Below are 16,305 nucleotides of genomic sequence, written 5' to 3' on the forward strand. Positions count from 1 at the left end.
GGGCTATTCCTGCAATGTTTATCTGATCTGTTATGAGTTTAGTTGAGTTGGTTTGTTTTGTAGATGACTGTTCAGATGGAGTAACCTGATACCACCATCTCCTCTCCAAAAATATGGCAAGTAGTTTGTTTTCTATAACTTTAATTAACTTTAATTGGAGATCAATGGTGCAGGAGCGTGGTGACTCATTCCAAGCTGCTCTCTGCAGAGCTATTCATTGCTTCTATTATAATCGTTCTACTCTTTTAAATCTAAATTCTATGATACTAAGATGGCCTTGCACCTTATTGTCTGCCTGTACTGCAATTTGTTATTGCTTTCTCTTGTAGTGCACTGTTTCTCAATGCACTGTTGTAGTGAAATGACCTGCATGGATGGCAGGCATAACAAAGATTTTTCACTGTACCTTGGTACACGTAACAATAATAAACCCATTTACCAATTTACCAATAGATGATCTTGGCTCACAGGGAACTCATTCAACCTTTGACAAGTCTTGTTCATAGCCCATCTGGGTGTACAAACACCCTTTCATCTAGGCTCTGGTTTAGTCACAATCTCACCATGGAACAGGCTGCTATCATTTACGATTAAATCTGACAACAGAACCAGTGAGGCCTGCCTTGATAGAAACAAAGAATAAATGTGAATACATTTTGAATAGACCAGTTGCAACTGAGGTTGGTAGAAGAGAAAAACTTATAAATTTGAAAAGTGGAGAACTGGGTCAACTTGAACTCTCACTGTTTGTGGGAATGTGACACTGCTGCTTCAACAGTACCTCCCAATCCTGTAACCTCCTAGAAAGAAGAGGCCAACAGGTGCGTGGGATCACCATCACCTTGCAGTTCCTCTCCTTCAAATGCCATTCTGGAAATATATTATTGTACCTATTGCTGTGGTTGCCTGGCAATCTTGGAACTCCTCAAAATACCCAAGTAGAATCTTCACCTCATAGAATGCGACTTTCTAAAGAGTAACCTAAGATTTGCAATAAATGAAGGCTTTGCTAATGAAGGTTATAGCCTAGGAATGAATCCATCCTCTCTATGAGAAACCTGCATAATGCACTCTGGGGGAAGGCATGATTCCTGGCCTGTGCTTTTGTTCTTCGAAAAAGTGACACACACTGATCAACGTCAACCACGCCCATTCCACTGCACAATTTTCTGGAGCAGAATCCCCACCAATAGCTGTTCTGGTGAGAAAACCCTGTTAGACAACGATTCTACTTAATCTGAAAGTCTGTAGCTCCCCCTACCACCACCAAATCTGTCAATAGAGGGAGAGCACATGTGTTAGCTGACTTTTTCTAGAGCAGAATTCAATACTGATTGAAAAGGGGCTGACACAAAATCAAATGCTATGGGTCCTACAAGGAAAAGGCATTCTTGACATTGTCCAACAATAACTGTAGACTATAAAGTCACTGGTAGGAGCTTAGAAGTTAGTATGATGTTCGTTGGAAAAATGCATTGTTTAGTTAAGCATCCATGTGAGCTTTGTCCCCCAACAAAGCTGTTATGAATAGCCTTCCCCTTGGCATCTACTGGGAAAGTAGAATGTTATCATCAACTCATCAGCTCCTTTGTGCTCTGTGAATTATCTGGTACCACATCCTTCCTGATGTTATCTGACTGCCCAGGTGATGATATTTGAATTGATAGATGGTTGATTGAGGCAAGAGGTGAGATCAAAGGGGTTGGGTTGGTTGAGTACATGGAGACACAAGAGACTGCAGATGCTGGAAATCTGGAGCAGCACACAAAAAGCTAGAGGAACTCAGTGGGTCAGGCAGCATCTATGGAAGGAAATGGACAGTCCACATTTTGGGTCAAGACCTTTCATCGGGACTAGAAAGAAAAAGGAGAGAAAGCCAGTATAAAAATCTTTATTCTCCCTTTATTCTATTTATTATCTATTATCTATCCATTATCTTTGGCATCACTTGGTGAGGAAGAACTGCATCTCTTCTTGTGTGTAATCATCATTTTCCACCTCCTGTGTCATGTTGGTGTGATTATTTTTTAAGAACATACAAGAATGGCTGGATATTTTATCCTTTGTATTTGCGAGATGGAGAACGGTATAAAAGTTTCTGCGTATCTGCCAAGCCATGGGAATGTCACAATGATTGACTAGAATTCTGCCATTGACAAGCAGCATTCATTCTCCCACTCATTACTCATCTCCCACAGTAACATGTATTCCATCAAGTCAGTGGCCTGAATGGCTCTCTATAGTCAATGATATCTCCTTAAATCCTCTTTCTTTCACTGGCATTGTGTGTAGGCTTCTTCTCTAACAGGAAATCGGTTTTAAGTAACATTTGATATTCATCATCAAGGTAGCACTAGACAGCCAAACTAATAGATCTATTAAATTGGACGAAGGAACTTTCAGAGTGCAGATGAAGACTTTGTTATGCAGTTGTTAATATGAAACAATGAATTTTGAACCTTGAGGATGTATGGCATATTGATGAAAACTTCTAATACCCATTTAGGATCCTGGTACTGTGAGATGTAGCACTCAAGTATTGATGTTTTCTTCCATGGGCGCTCAGTAATTTGTCCTTGGATTTAATCTTAGAGGGTTTTCACAAATAGTAAATGCAAGAATCATCAGCAGCATCTATGGAGAGAGAAACTGTTAACATTTCAGGTCGATATCCTGTCAGCAGAACTGAAGAATACTGAAGATGAAGAGGTATGGACCAAGGAAAAGGGTGCTTGGGTAAAGGATAACAGGGCAAATGTGAAACCAGGTAAGAAACACAAACAAATCATATATTTTTATTTTACAGTCAAGTCACTGCAAATTATTATTTAGTCTAATTTTGATAACAAAAAAGTGCTTTCTGTCTTGCTCCCATTTCCTCAGCTTCAGAAGAAGGTCTCTCTCAAGAAGGCAATGGCAATTTGGGCTACAAACATTTCACTCCCATTGCCAATGTTACGCCAATGCCAGCCTGGCATGGATGTAATTCAGACAGGCAGTTTTCTCGTCTAAGATACACGACTCATGTATTCTTATGGAATGAGAATGTGGAGCTATCTATCCAACTTAAACAGATGAATTGGAATGATTGTTACATTGGGAGATGGCTCTAAAGCCTTCCTGTCAGAAGGTAAAATGTTATGCAACTTCCAAAATATTGTGCTGTCCATGACGAGACATTTATTGTATGGTTTAAGGCTTCTCAATCACTTGTCATTTCAGTTCTGTAACTTAGAATCAAATTCAGCTGAGGGATGTTTTATCATGGACATAAATACTTGAATTCTGACAGTAACAGTGGAGATTCTAGTTGCAAGTTATGACATTAAAAGGAAACAAAGGTTTGCACATGAAGTGCCTTTCACAACCTCAAGAGATCCCAATGTGCTGCACAGCCATAGAATTCTTTTAGATGCATTTATATCTATTGTAATGCAGGAAATAGCAGTCAATTTGCAACCACCAAGCTCCCGTAAATAGCAAGGTGCTAATGACTAGATAGTCTGATTTTTTGGTGATGTTGATTTGGGAATGAATCTTGTTCCAAGAACCTGGGAATAAACCCTGTGCTCTTCTTCAAAGTTCTGAGAGAGCAGACAGTGCCTTGGTTTAACGGCTCATGTGAAAAGCAATGTAACAGTCCTTCAGTGCTGTCTGAAATGTTAAATTAGAATTTTGAGTTCAAGTCTCTGGAGGGGGTGGGGGCAACAGTGTCTTCTGAATCTGAGGCAAGAGTGTTATTGATGCATTTAGCAATAGAAGTTTGTCAATTCTTTCATCCTGTTAATTTACAATACAAGAGACTGTACTTCAAGAAAATACTCTATTGTCTGTAAAGTGCTTTGGAATCTTCTTTAAGTAGTGAACGGTACCATATAAATGCAAGTCTTTCTTTCTCTCTGATTACAGACACAGCCATAAGGTGTACAAGAATAATCTTGTGAATCTCCCTTAGATTCTTTCTGTAGGGAAGCATGTTGTCTCACTGTGATGACAAGACTCCAATCAGGAACTCACTGTGGGAAATTTGCAACCCACATTCTAACACTTACACAATGTGTCAGAGCCTCAATTTGCATGGTTATAATGGTCTGTTTTTATAAGGGTATGTCGCCTTGGCAATAGATCCTCTGAAACAAGACGATCTGAACAGTAAAGAATGTGATGATATAATGGGTGAAGTATTATCAGAGACCCACCTTAATGAAAGTTAATTCTCAGCATTTATTATTTTTATAAAGCAGTTAATAAAAAGAGACAAAATGATAATGAAATATTCATTACAAATATTTGTTTTCTTCTTTGGCAGTCCCTTGGGATTGAGGATAACTTGCTTCCACTCAATCTCTGTGGGTTCTGAGGTGGCTGATGAGGTCAATGTGGGACATGCAGATTCTGCTACAGGCGGCCCAGAGGTACTTAATGAGGTGGATGGCTAGGGAGGCGGTTCATTGATTATGGACAAAAGATTCCCACAGGTCAGTAGGGATGTTCTTCAATGGAGCTTTGAGGACATCCTTGATTCTGTTCCTATTCCTACCTGCTAATCTCTTTCTGCAGAATTTGGAGTATCTGTTCTGCTGAAGGCATGTGAATCACTTGACTGCCCAAAACCAGCTTAATGTTATTAGAGCTTTAATGCTAGGAATGTTGGCCAGGGAGAGGACACTGAGGTTGGTTTGTTTATCCTGACACTGGATTTGGATGATTTTGCAGAGACAGTATATTGATGATATTTCTCCAGTGTTTTTGGATGACTGCTAAAGGTAGTCCATGTCTCAGAAGGATTCAGGAGGCTAGAGAACACAGTTGCCCGGTGGACCATGACCTTTGTGACAGGGTTGAGGTTTTGATCTTTAAACACTCTATTCCTCAGATGCCCAAAAGCTGTGCTGGTACAATGAAGGCAGTGGTGAATTTCATCATTACTGACTGCCCTCACTGAGAGGTAGCTCCTAAGATTTTGCGAATGGTCTATGTTTTCCTGGCTCTAGTCCTGGACATTTCTTGTTGGAGAATATTGTTGAATGGGGATGAGGGGGGAGGGGTCAAGGTTGGTATTGCACCTTTGTTATGTGGATTTTAAGTGCTAAGATGTGAATGAGTCAACAACAAAGCTTGGCCGCAATAGATACACCAATGCAAAAATCATTGGTATATGGCAGCTCGATGACTTGAAGTTGGGGTTCTGGAGTCAAGACAATACAAGTTAAACGATTTTCCTGTTGTTCTGTAGATGAACACCATTCTAGCCTCCACATTCAATGGATGATGCTTCACAACTTCCATCATCTTCAACAAGATTTCACCAGCAAAAACTCATCTTCCCCTCAACTTTTTAATAAAGTCCATTATACCATGCTCACCAACCATGTCCCTTCTTACAGCACTTTCCCATAAGAGATGCAACACAGGTCCTTCTATTTCTTTCTTTCCCATCATTTAAGGACCCAAGCTGACCTTTCAGGTGAGGCAACAATTCCATTGCATTTCTTCCAATCAAGTATACAGCATTTGGTGCTCAGTGTTGTCTCCTCTACACTGGAGAAACCACTGGGTGACTGCTTTGTGGAGTTCAGTCAGCATCTATTATTTGTTAGACTGTCTGTTGCCTAGTGGTTAGCGTAACACCATTACAGCACCAGTGACCCGGGTTCAATTCCGGCCACTGTCTGTAAGGAGTTTGTACGTTCTCCCCGTGTCTGTGTGGGTTTCCTCCCACATTCCAAAGACATACGGGTTAGGAAGTTGTGGGCATGCTATGTTGATGCCGGGAGCGTGGCGACACTTGCGGGCTGCCCCCAGAACACTCTACGCAAAAGATGCATTTCACTGTGTGTTTTGATGTACATGTGACTAATAAAGAGATCTGATATTAACACAACCAGTTGCTGCAACTAAACTTGTATCTCTTCATGGATCTTGTCTCTTCTATATAAAAAAATAAGAAATAGAAGAAGTCAATCATTTAGCCCCTCAGGTGTGTTTCACTATTCAATAAGTCACAGCTTATCTTATACCTCAGTTTCACTTTTCTCCCAAACCTACATCCCTTTATTCTCTTAGGATGTGAAAGTTCAGCAGTCTCTGTCATGGATATATTCAATGACTTGAGCCTCCATAGCCCTCTTGGGTAGATAATTGTGGGGGAAGGAATTGCTTCTCATCTCAGTCAACCCTTTATTTTCATGACCCTGGTTCGAGACTCTCCAGCAGGGCAAACATCAACCCTCCACCTATTCTATCAAATACCAAGAGTATTTTGTATATCTCAATGAGATCACCTCTCATTCTTCTAAACTCTGGAAAGTACGGACCAGGCTGCTTGACTTTTTCCCTGCTTGAAAATACAGAGCAGGAACACAAAGTTCCACAGTTTGGATCTTAAAGTGCCCTCACAATGTAGATTATCACAATAACCTATGAAATAACTTTTGGAATTAAGGATAGCAAAAGAAAGAGAGGCACCACGGAAAGATAATACTGGGAATAATGTGAATTATGATCAAATTGGGGAAAGAATAATGAATAAATAAGAAATAAAAAGGGACACATTTTGGAATAAGAGGGAAAAGCTGAAATAAATACTTTTCTTAAATCTCTGACAATTTACCACCAGCAGGAATGAGAATCCAGAGTTTTTTTTTTATAAGGTATCTTTATTAGTCACACACAGTGAAATGCATCTTTGCATAGTGTTCTGGGGGCAGCCTGCAAGTGTCACCACGCTTCCGACGCCAACATAACATGCCCATGACTTCCTAACCTGTACATCTTTGGAATATGGGAGGAAACCAGAGCACCTGGAGGAAACCCACGCATTCACAGGGAGAACATACAGTAGCAGGAATTGAACTGGGTCGCTGGAGCTGTAATAGTGTCATGCTAACCGCTAAACTACCATGCCTGCCTATAAAAGATGTGTCAGAAGTTATATGGTGTATTGTCCTTCATCAATCAGGGAATTGAATTTAGGAGCCGGGAGGTATTGTTGCAGCTATATAGGTCCCTGGTCAGACCCCACTTGGAGTACTGTGCTCAGTTCTGGTCGCCTCACTACAGGAAAGATGTGGAAGCCATTGAGAGGGTGCAGAGGAGATTTACAAGGATGCTGCCTGGGATGCGGAGCATGCCTTATGAAAGCAGGTTGAGGGAACTCAGCCTTTCTCCTTGGAGAGACGGAGGATGAGGGGGGACCTGATGGAGGTGTATAAGATGATGAGAGGTATTGATAGGGTAGATAGTCAGAGGCTTTTCCCCAGGGCTGAATTGGTGGCCACAAGAGGACATAGGTTTAAGGTGCTGGGGAGTAGATATAGAGATGTCAGGGGTAAGTTTTTTACTCAGAGAGTGGTGAGTGCGTGGAATGGGCTGCCGGAAATGGTGGTGGAGGCTGATACGATAGGGTCTTTCAAGAGACTGTTAGATCGGTATATGGAGCTGAGTAAAATAGAGGGCTATGGGTAAGCCTAGTAATTTCTAGGGTAGGGACATGTTCAGCACAGCTTTGTGGGCAGAAGGGCCTGAATTGTGCTGTCATTGTTCTATGTTCTAAGTGGGATTCGAACCCACACCTCCAGTCAGAGACCAGAACACCCGCACCGCACAGGGAAGGACCGCGTCCTTGAGTCTGGCGCCTTAGACCACTCGGCCATCCTGACAGCTTCAGTGCTGAAGTTGACAGGGCAGAAAAGAATGAGTGGCATTGCAGAAAAATACATCATGTTATACAAGGACAATAATAAACAGTAAACACTGGAAATGCTCAGCAGAAAAGAGAAACAAAGCTAACATTTCATGTCTTCCACCTGAAATGTTAACTGTTCCTCTTTCCACAGATTCTGTCCAACCTGCTGAGTATTTCTAGCATTTCTTGTATTGATTTCAGATTTCCACCTGCAAATTTAAAAAATTTTCATTAGGAAAAATTGTCCAACAATTTGCAACTCACAGTGCATCTCTCCACTCTTTCCCCCCCCCCCCCCCCCTTTGTTGTAGAAGTTACCCATTAATAATGCCAGACACATTAAACTCACTGTTATTGTGCCAACTAATTCTGACCCACCCATTCTTGCAGGTCCTTTGAGACCAATTAATTGGTCACTACTGCCACCATCTGGAGCATTTCTAGCTTTGCAACATTTAATTATTCATTGCTGATTCCTTCAATTGTACCTGTTAACACTTTTAAGGTTTCTTCACCTTTGTTTAAATGCAGCCATTAAATTGTATCAAATAATGAACATTTCAGGTATCATACGTGGCACGTTAAGCAGTATGTTATCTTTTTGAGAGGCACGGTAGTGTAACTTATACAATGAGATGGACTATGACCTCACGATCTACCTTACTGTGACCTTGCACCTTATTGCACTGCACTTTCTCTGTAGCTGTGACACTTTACTTTGTACTGTTAATGTTTTTACCTGTACTACATCAATGCACTCTGTACTAACTCAATGTAACTGCACTGTGTAATGAATTGACCTGTACGATCGGTTTGTAAGACAAGCTTTTCACTGTACCTTGGTACAAGTGACAATAATAAACCAATACCAATTAACGGTATTACAGCGCCAGCGACCCGGGTTCAATTCCGGCCACTGTCTGTAAGGAGTTTGTACATTCTCCCCATGTCTGCGTGGGTTTCCTCCGGGTGCTCCGGTTTCCTCCCACATTCCAAAGACGTACAAGGTTAGGAAGTTGTGGGCATGCTACGTTGGCGCCAGAAGCGTGGCGACACTTGCGGGCTGCCCCCAGAACACTCCATGCAAAAAATGCATTTCACTGTGTGTTTCAATGTACATGTGACTAATAAAGATATCTGATCTTATCAAAAGTTATTTGGATTGTGCACTTGATATAGTGTAAATGTGACAAATTTACATTTGTGATGTAGAACACAGAACAGGCCCTTCAGCCCATGATATCTGCAGCGAACATATCCAGAATCCAAAATCTATCTAGAATCCAAAAAAAGAGTCATATTCTAAGATAAAAGACAAAAATACCCTTGTAAACATTGTAGGGTTTCTCTACGAAAAACAATATCACCCTAACTTGGTTTTCTGTACGGTATTCTCAAAATATTATAAAATCACCAATTTTATTAAGTAATGAGATTAATTTGATTGTGAATGGTGAACAGTGATGAAAATCAGTGCAGTATTATTGGTATTAGTATTAGTTTATTATTGTCACCTGTACTGAGGTACAGTGAAAAACTTGTATTGCATATCGATCGTACAGGTCAATTCATTACACAGTGCAGTTACATTGAGTTAGTACAGAGTGCATTGAGGTAGTACAGGTTAAAAGAATAACAGTTCAGAGTAAAGTGTCACAGCTACAGAGAAAGTGCAGTGCAATAAGGTGCAAGGTAGATCGTGAGGTCATAGTCCATCTCATTGTATAAGGGAACCGTTCAATAGTTTTATCACAGTGGGGTAGAAGCTGTCCTTAAGTCTGGCGGTACATGCCCTCAGGCTCCTGTATCTTCTACCCGACGGAAGAGAGAATGATCCACGTGCGTGTGATTATACTGGCTGCTTCGCCAAGGCAGTGAGAGGTAAAGACAGAGTCCAAGGAGGGGAGGCTGGTTTCCATGACACGCTGGGCTGTGTCCACAACTCTCTGCAGTTTCTTGCGGTCCTGGGCATAGGTGCTTTCTATGGTGCATCGATAAAAGTTGGTGAGTGTCAAAGGGGATGTACCGAATTTCTTTAGCCTCCTGAGGAAGTAGAGGTGCTGGTGAGCTTTCTTGGCTGTGGCATCTATGTGTTTAGACCAGGACAGGCTATTGGTGATGTTCACTCCCAGGAACTTGAAGCTCTCAGCCCTTTGGACCTCAGCACCATTGATGTAGACAGGTGCATGTACACCGCCCCCTTTCCTGAAATCAATGACCAGCTCTTTTGTTTTGTTGACATTGAGGGAAAAGTTGTTGTCATGAAACCATGCCACTAATTTCTCTATCTCATTCCTGTACTTTGACTCATCACTGTTTGAGATACGGCCTACAACAGTGGTATCATCTGCAAACTTGTAGATGGAGTTAGAGCAGAATCTGGCCACATAGTCATGCGTATATAGGGAGTCGAGTAGAGGGCTGAGGACACAGCCTTGTGGGGCACCAGTATTGAGAATAATCATGCCGGAGGTATTGCTGCCTATCCTCACTGATTGCGGTCTGTTGGTTAGAAAGTCAAGGATCCAGTTATAGAGGGAGGTGTTGAGTCCTAGGTCTTTTAATCAGTTAATAAAAATACTTGCTATAAAGCATCTTTCACAACTTCAGTAAGTTTCAAAGCATGCCACAAGGAATGAGGCTTAGTCACTGTTGTAAAGTGGGAAACACAGCAGCCAATTTGGGCACAGCAAACTTCCCCCAGCAACAATGTGAAATGACACAATGTACTATACTGTTTTAGTGATGTTGATCGAGGGACACGTTTCTGGCTGACACACTGGGAATAACCTAGTCTTCATTGAAATAGGAGCATGAAATGTACTCCACCTCTGTTTAATATCTCAGATCACCTCTGTTTAATATCTCAGATCACCTCTGAGATGATCTCAGAGGTGATCTGAAATCCTCTGAGATGTTAACACCCAGGAACTTGAAGCTGCTCACCCTTTCCACCGCTGACCCCTCAATGAAGACTGGTGTGTGTTCTTCCGACTTTCCTTTCCTGAAGTCCATAACTGCTCTGCCCAGGACTGCAAGAAACTGCAGAGTTGTGGATACAGCCCAGCGTATCACGGACACGAGCCTCCCCCCCTTGGCCTCTGTCTTTACCTCTCGCTGCCTTGGTGAAGCAGCCAGCACAATCAAAGACCCCACCCACCCGGGTCATTCTCTCTTCTCTCTTCTCTCCTCTTCCATCGGGTAGAAGATACAGGAGCCTGAAGGCACATACCACCAGACTTAAGGCCAGCTACTTCCCCACTGTGATAAGACTATTGAACGGTTCCCTTATATGATAAGATGGACTCTGACCTCACGATCTACCTTGTTGTGACCTTGCACCTTATTGCACTGCACTTTCTCTGTAGCTGTGACACTTTACTCTGTACTGTTATTGTTTTTACCTGTACTACCTCAATGCACTCTGTAATAAATTGATCTGTACGATCTGTATGCAAGACAAGTTTTTCACTGTACCTCGGTACAAGTGACAATAGTAAACCGATACCATTTCCTTGTTCTTGTGGACATTGAGAGCAAGATTGTTATTGCAACACCACTCAACCAGCCGTTCCATCTCACTCCTGTATGCCTCCTCATCACCATCTGAGATTCTGCCAACAACAGTGGTGTCATCAGCGAATTTATAGATGGCGTTAGAACTGAGCCTAACCACACAGTCACGTGCAGAGAGAACAGAGCAGTGGGCTAAGCACACATCCTTGAGGTGCGCCTGTGTTGATCGTCAGCGAGATGTTACCACTGACCAGCACTTAATTAATATCTTAATTAGCTCATTTCCAGTACGTCCATACAATATCTGACACTCAATTTTCAGCACCTTCTGAGGCAATATGTTGAAGGCTCCATTTTCTCCACTTCCAATGCAATAATTGGTCTGCTACAATCCAGCTTCTCCCAGTGCAATATCTCACACTGCTCCTCCCCCCACTGCAACACCTGATTGGCCTCTTGCCTGCTCATCGCAGTGCAAGATCTCACTCATCCCATACTGTGCAATATCTGAAACAAAAACAGAAAATGCTGGAAATACTCAGCAGGTCAGACAGCATCCATGGAAAGAGAAATAGAGTTAAAATTTCAGGTCATAGACTTCATCTGAACTGGAAAAGAGAGAAAAAATATTAATTTTAAATTACAGATAAGGAAGAGGGGGTGGGGGAGGTGAATAGGACAAAGGGAAACTCTGTGGTAGGTTGACGTCCAGAGTTGTTAAGGGATGAGTTGTTAATGGCGAGTAGAAGGTGACAAAGAAGTGTGATTTGTTTCACGCAGAATTCATGGAATGCCAATGAAGGGAAAAACTGAGCCTCTTTGTTTCTCTTGCCATTAGCAAACTTCTCTGTCACCATCTGTCTAACCATTCCCTCCTCCCATCTTTTCTGCAACTTAGAATTCTTTCCCAGTTCTAATGAGATCTTTGATCTGAAAGTGCAACTCTTTCTCTTTCCGCTCAATCCTTCCCGTGCAATGCCCCTCCCCTCCCTCACCCTGTGCAATGCCCCTCCGCTCCCTCACCCTGTGCAATGTCCCTCCAGCCCCCTCCCCTCCAATGTCCCTCCCCTCCCTCACCCTGTGCAATGCCCCTCCTCTCTCCCCGTGCAATACCCCTCCCCTCCCTCACCCTGTGCAATGCCCCTCCTCTCTCCCCGTGCAATGTCCCTCCAGCCCCCTCCCCTCCAATGCCCCTCCCCGTGCAATGCTCTTCCCCTCCCTCTCCGTATTCAATGTCTCCCCGCGCAATGCTTTTCCCCTCCCTCCCCTCCCTCTCCCCGTGCAATGCCCCTCCATTCCCCTCTCCCCGTGCAAAGCCCTTCTCCCTATGCAATGCCCCTCCCCGGGAGATCTGCACTGTACCGGTGCCACAGTAAGTGCGCAGGCGCGGTGGGACTGGTAAAGATGAGGCTGCGCTCGTCGCTGTTCGGCTGCTGCGGCCTCCTGCTGCAGCTCTTCGGAATGGTCGTCTTCCTGCGCGGCTTCTTCCCCTTGCCGGCCAAGTCTTCGGGCGCCAAGGCCAAGGCGTCGGACGTGCCGGCGGAGCCAGCCGGAGGTAACGGCGGGGGAAGAGGCCCCGGGCCTGCTGCAGGCGGGAGGGCGGCCCCTCGTCTCCCGGGGCCGGTGAGGCGGGGACTGCGCGGAGGCATTTCCTCCAGTATCCCGGTCGGGAATCCACAGACCGCCGCTCTCTTCCTGCCTTGTACTTGCCCACTACCCCTGCCCTCCCAAGTGACCCTGTTTGGGAGGGGGTGGTGGGTTGGGCGTGGCGGAGTGGTAGGTTGGGGTAGGTGGTGGGGGATTGGTTTGGGCTAGGGGGTTAGGCTGGGCTGGGCTGAGGCGGTGCGTCGGCAGGGTTGGGGTTGGGGGTGTAATAAGCAAAGTACCCGCTGCCTGTGCTCCACTGTCCTAGGATAGTCCCGCAAACCTTTGCATATTGCGTGAGCTTCAGCAATGCCTGGGGTCGGAGGGGTCCGCTGACCATGGGAATCCTTGCCTTCATATCAGCCCATTCATGTTAATAGGCTAAACACGCTGGAGAAACTCAGCAGGTCAGGCAGCATCCATGGAGGGAAATAAATAGTCTATGTTTCGGGCCGAGACCATCAGGACTGGAAGGGATGATCATAGAACATTACAGCATAGTACAGGCCCTTCGGCCCACAATGTTGTGTCGACATTTTATCCTGCTCTAGCTAACCCTTCCCTCCCACGTAGCTCCCCATTTCTCTATCATTCATGTGTTGATCTAAGAGTCTCTTAAATGTCCCTCATGTATCTGCCCCCACAACCTTTGCTGGCAGTGCATTCCACACACCCACCACTCTCTGTGTGGGGAAAAAACTTACCCCTTACATCCCCCTTATCTTTCTCCAATCACCTTAAAGTTATGTCCCCTTGTGTTAGCCATTGTCACCCTGGGAAAAAGTGACTGTCCACTTGATCTATGCCTTTCATCATCTTGTACACCTCTATCAAGTCACCTCTCATCCTCCTCCTCTCCAAAGAGAAAAGCCCTAGCTCACTCAACCTATCCTCATAAGATATGCTCTCCAATCCAGATGAAAGGTCCCAGCCAGAAACATCGATGGTTTATTTCCCTCCATAGATGCTGCCTGACCTGCCGAGTTCCTCTAGCACTGTGTGTTGCTCCAGATTCCAGCATTTGAAGAATTTCTTGTGTCTCCATGTTAATAGGCTGGAGTTTTGTGTATACTGGCTGTCCCTCGGGTTATGAACGCCCGACTTATGGACACCCCTTTGTACAAACGAGCTCCCATGATACTAAATTCAAAAGTCCAACGTAGGTACACGTACAAATGGCAGAACTGTTTATTTTCTCTCTTCACTTCATAGTTCTTTCAATTAGTCTTGTGCATTTTTAATGCCATTCTTTATGGTACTCTGGAGGTATGGTTAACATTGCAAGTGGTATTTTTTGTATCTTCAAACTTATGCACTGAATCGATTTATGGACATCTATAAAAATGGAACCTGGTCATCACCATGGGATGGCCTGTATTTGGAGGATCGTCAGCTTACCTTGCATTGTTTTGTTCATATGTTAATTTGCTTGACAATCCAAGTTCTTTCCCTTGTTGGGTAGCAGAAAAAACAATTTGTCATTATTATTTAAAAAAAACTTATGTTTCATCCAGTTAATGTTATTTATTGATGACATAATGTAGGGAAAAAACAATTATTTTCAGTAGAGTTGAAGAATGTCTTCACAGATACTGAGTGGCCTCCTGAATAGCACACTAAGACTCTGTAGTTCCAAATGGATTTTTTAGTTAATTCATTTTTGTGGGGGGAAGTGATCAAGGCCACCCCTTATTGTCCTTCAATATTCCCTTACTGTGGTGAGGCAGCATCTTGAACTCTGCAGACTTTCTTCTGGAGGTAATCTCCTAGTGCTGTGGGACCTGGAATTCCAGGATTTCCACCGTTGATGTTGAAACACTAGTGGTATATGATGGTGTGCAATTTAGAGGGGAATCTTCAGATGGTGGTGTTCCCATGGGCTTCCTGCACTCGTCCTTGGTGATGGATGTTGTGGATATGAGAGGTGCTGCTGAGATAGCTCAGATGAGTAAATGCAGCACTGCTCACGATGAGTGAACAGTAAGGGATAAGGGTGCTCAGTTTTGGGTGAACCAATGCATGCAGGGGTTGGAAGGCTAACAAAAAAAAACACATTGAACTGTAAAGTCATAGTGACTTCAGATGGTCTGTTGAAGTTAAAGTGGGGCAATTTAAAATCAGGAATTTCGTGAAGGGTGAACAGTGACCAGACCAGATTAGTTTCCACAGAATGCAGCAGTGTGGACTGAACCTTACTGGACTGTCCATGATCCAGAATTGCTGTTCAGAGTTCCCAGACATACCTGGGCAAGGTAGGGGAACTAATTTATCTGGCTGTTTGTTTCTCAAGTCATAGTTTAGTACTGTAGTGTAATGCAGAGCCTTGCTCCTTGAATACTGACCCTACCCAAATGGGCTTTGATAGAAGGGAAGGCTGGGGATGGAGCCTGGCTTTCTGTCAAAGCTGTTTTTAAATGTTTCTGATATTTAGATGTTTAGAACATAATTGAAGCAAGCTTTTAAAAACAATGAAATTAATTAAAAACATAAAAGCACTTGGAAATAATTAATACATTAAACTAAAGCAAAATAATTAAAAGGAAATCTTACCTTCACTTCCCATACCAATCCACGGGCCTGGTATCTCTGTGGAAACCAATGGTGACTCTGATCCTGCACCAGCTCTCGACTCCAAGACTGGTCCTAGCACTGAACTCCATTCCTGGCTCTGACTGTCAGCATGTCTGGGTCTTGCAGTATTTGCATGCAAGCCCAGAACTTAATTCAGTTGAATGGTTGAACACCAGCAGTACCCCTTGTAAAGTGTGGCTACAGCCAGCAAGATTTGGCTTAAGACGAGTTACTCTTGGATAGATCTGAGCTTTCCTCTGGAAGGAGGAAGTCAGCTGGAATCTAGAGGAATTTCCAGCATTGATTATCATAGCCTGGTTACCTTAGACACATGTCTAATTGTTCAGTTGCCTGATCAAGTAACCAAGCAGTGGCTTTTTGGGAGCAGATGAAATGACCCAAACATTATACTATCCCACAGTAACCAATAGCAACATTAATTGCATCAGGGAGATCCAATAAATTCTAATGGTTAAAGTATGTGTGTAAAGGATATGTTAATTCTTTTGGTTTAGGCCTCGTGTCAAACCAGACACAGCTACCATCTCCGATATTTGGAAGAGTTGTGATTATGCTGGTGGATGCTTTGAGAGAAGATTTTGTCTTTGGACATAAAGGAAGGCAATTTATGCCATATACATGGCACTTGGTTGAACGAGGTTCATCACACAGTTTTATTGCTAAAGCCTGGCCACCAACAGTCACTATGCCCAGAATTAAGGTAAGATTTTTTTTTAAAGGAAAACTAATTACAATTAGTGGAGGTAAAGAACAATTTATTGCCATCAGCAAAACACCAGGAATCTTATTTTTTTTAGGTGGGTCTTGTGATAAGAGTAACAATTAGGCTGACAAATTCCAACAATGTGATGGAGTAAATTGGACTG

At 43.3% G+C, this 16,305-nt stretch overlaps 1 protein-coding gene across 24 annotated transcripts in view; it reads left to right on the forward strand.

Moving 5' to 3' along the window:
* The first annotated feature begins 2,990 nt into the window (after positions 1-2,990).
* pigg (phosphatidylinositol glycan anchor biosynthesis class G) overlaps positions 2,991-16,305 on the forward strand; it is a 74,106-nt gene continuing 60,791 nt past the window's right edge. For 17 of the 24 annotated variants that reach the window (XM_052034593.1, XM_052034695.1, XM_052034524.1 and 14 more), the window contains exons 1-2: positions 12,600-12,758; positions 15,934-16,139. In XM_052034593.1, the coding sequence (XP_051890553.1) occupies positions 12,608-12,758; positions 15,934-16,139 (357 nt within the window). In that variant the 5' untranslated portion in view covers positions 12,600-12,607. Of the gene's footprint in view, positions 3,131-4,309; positions 4,479-12,487; positions 12,759-15,933; positions 16,140-16,305 lie in introns of those variants that run through there. The other 7 variants (XM_052034668.1, XM_052034649.1, XM_052034631.1 and 4 more) reach the window with 7 other exon arrangements.

Source organism: Pristis pectinata, chromosome 2 (genome assembly GCF_009764475.1).
Source record: "Pristis pectinata isolate sPriPec2 chromosome 2, sPriPec2.1.pri, whole genome shotgun sequence".
NCBI classification, from domain to species: domain Eukaryota; kingdom Metazoa; phylum Chordata; class Chondrichthyes; order Rhinopristiformes; family Pristidae; genus Pristis; species Pristis pectinata.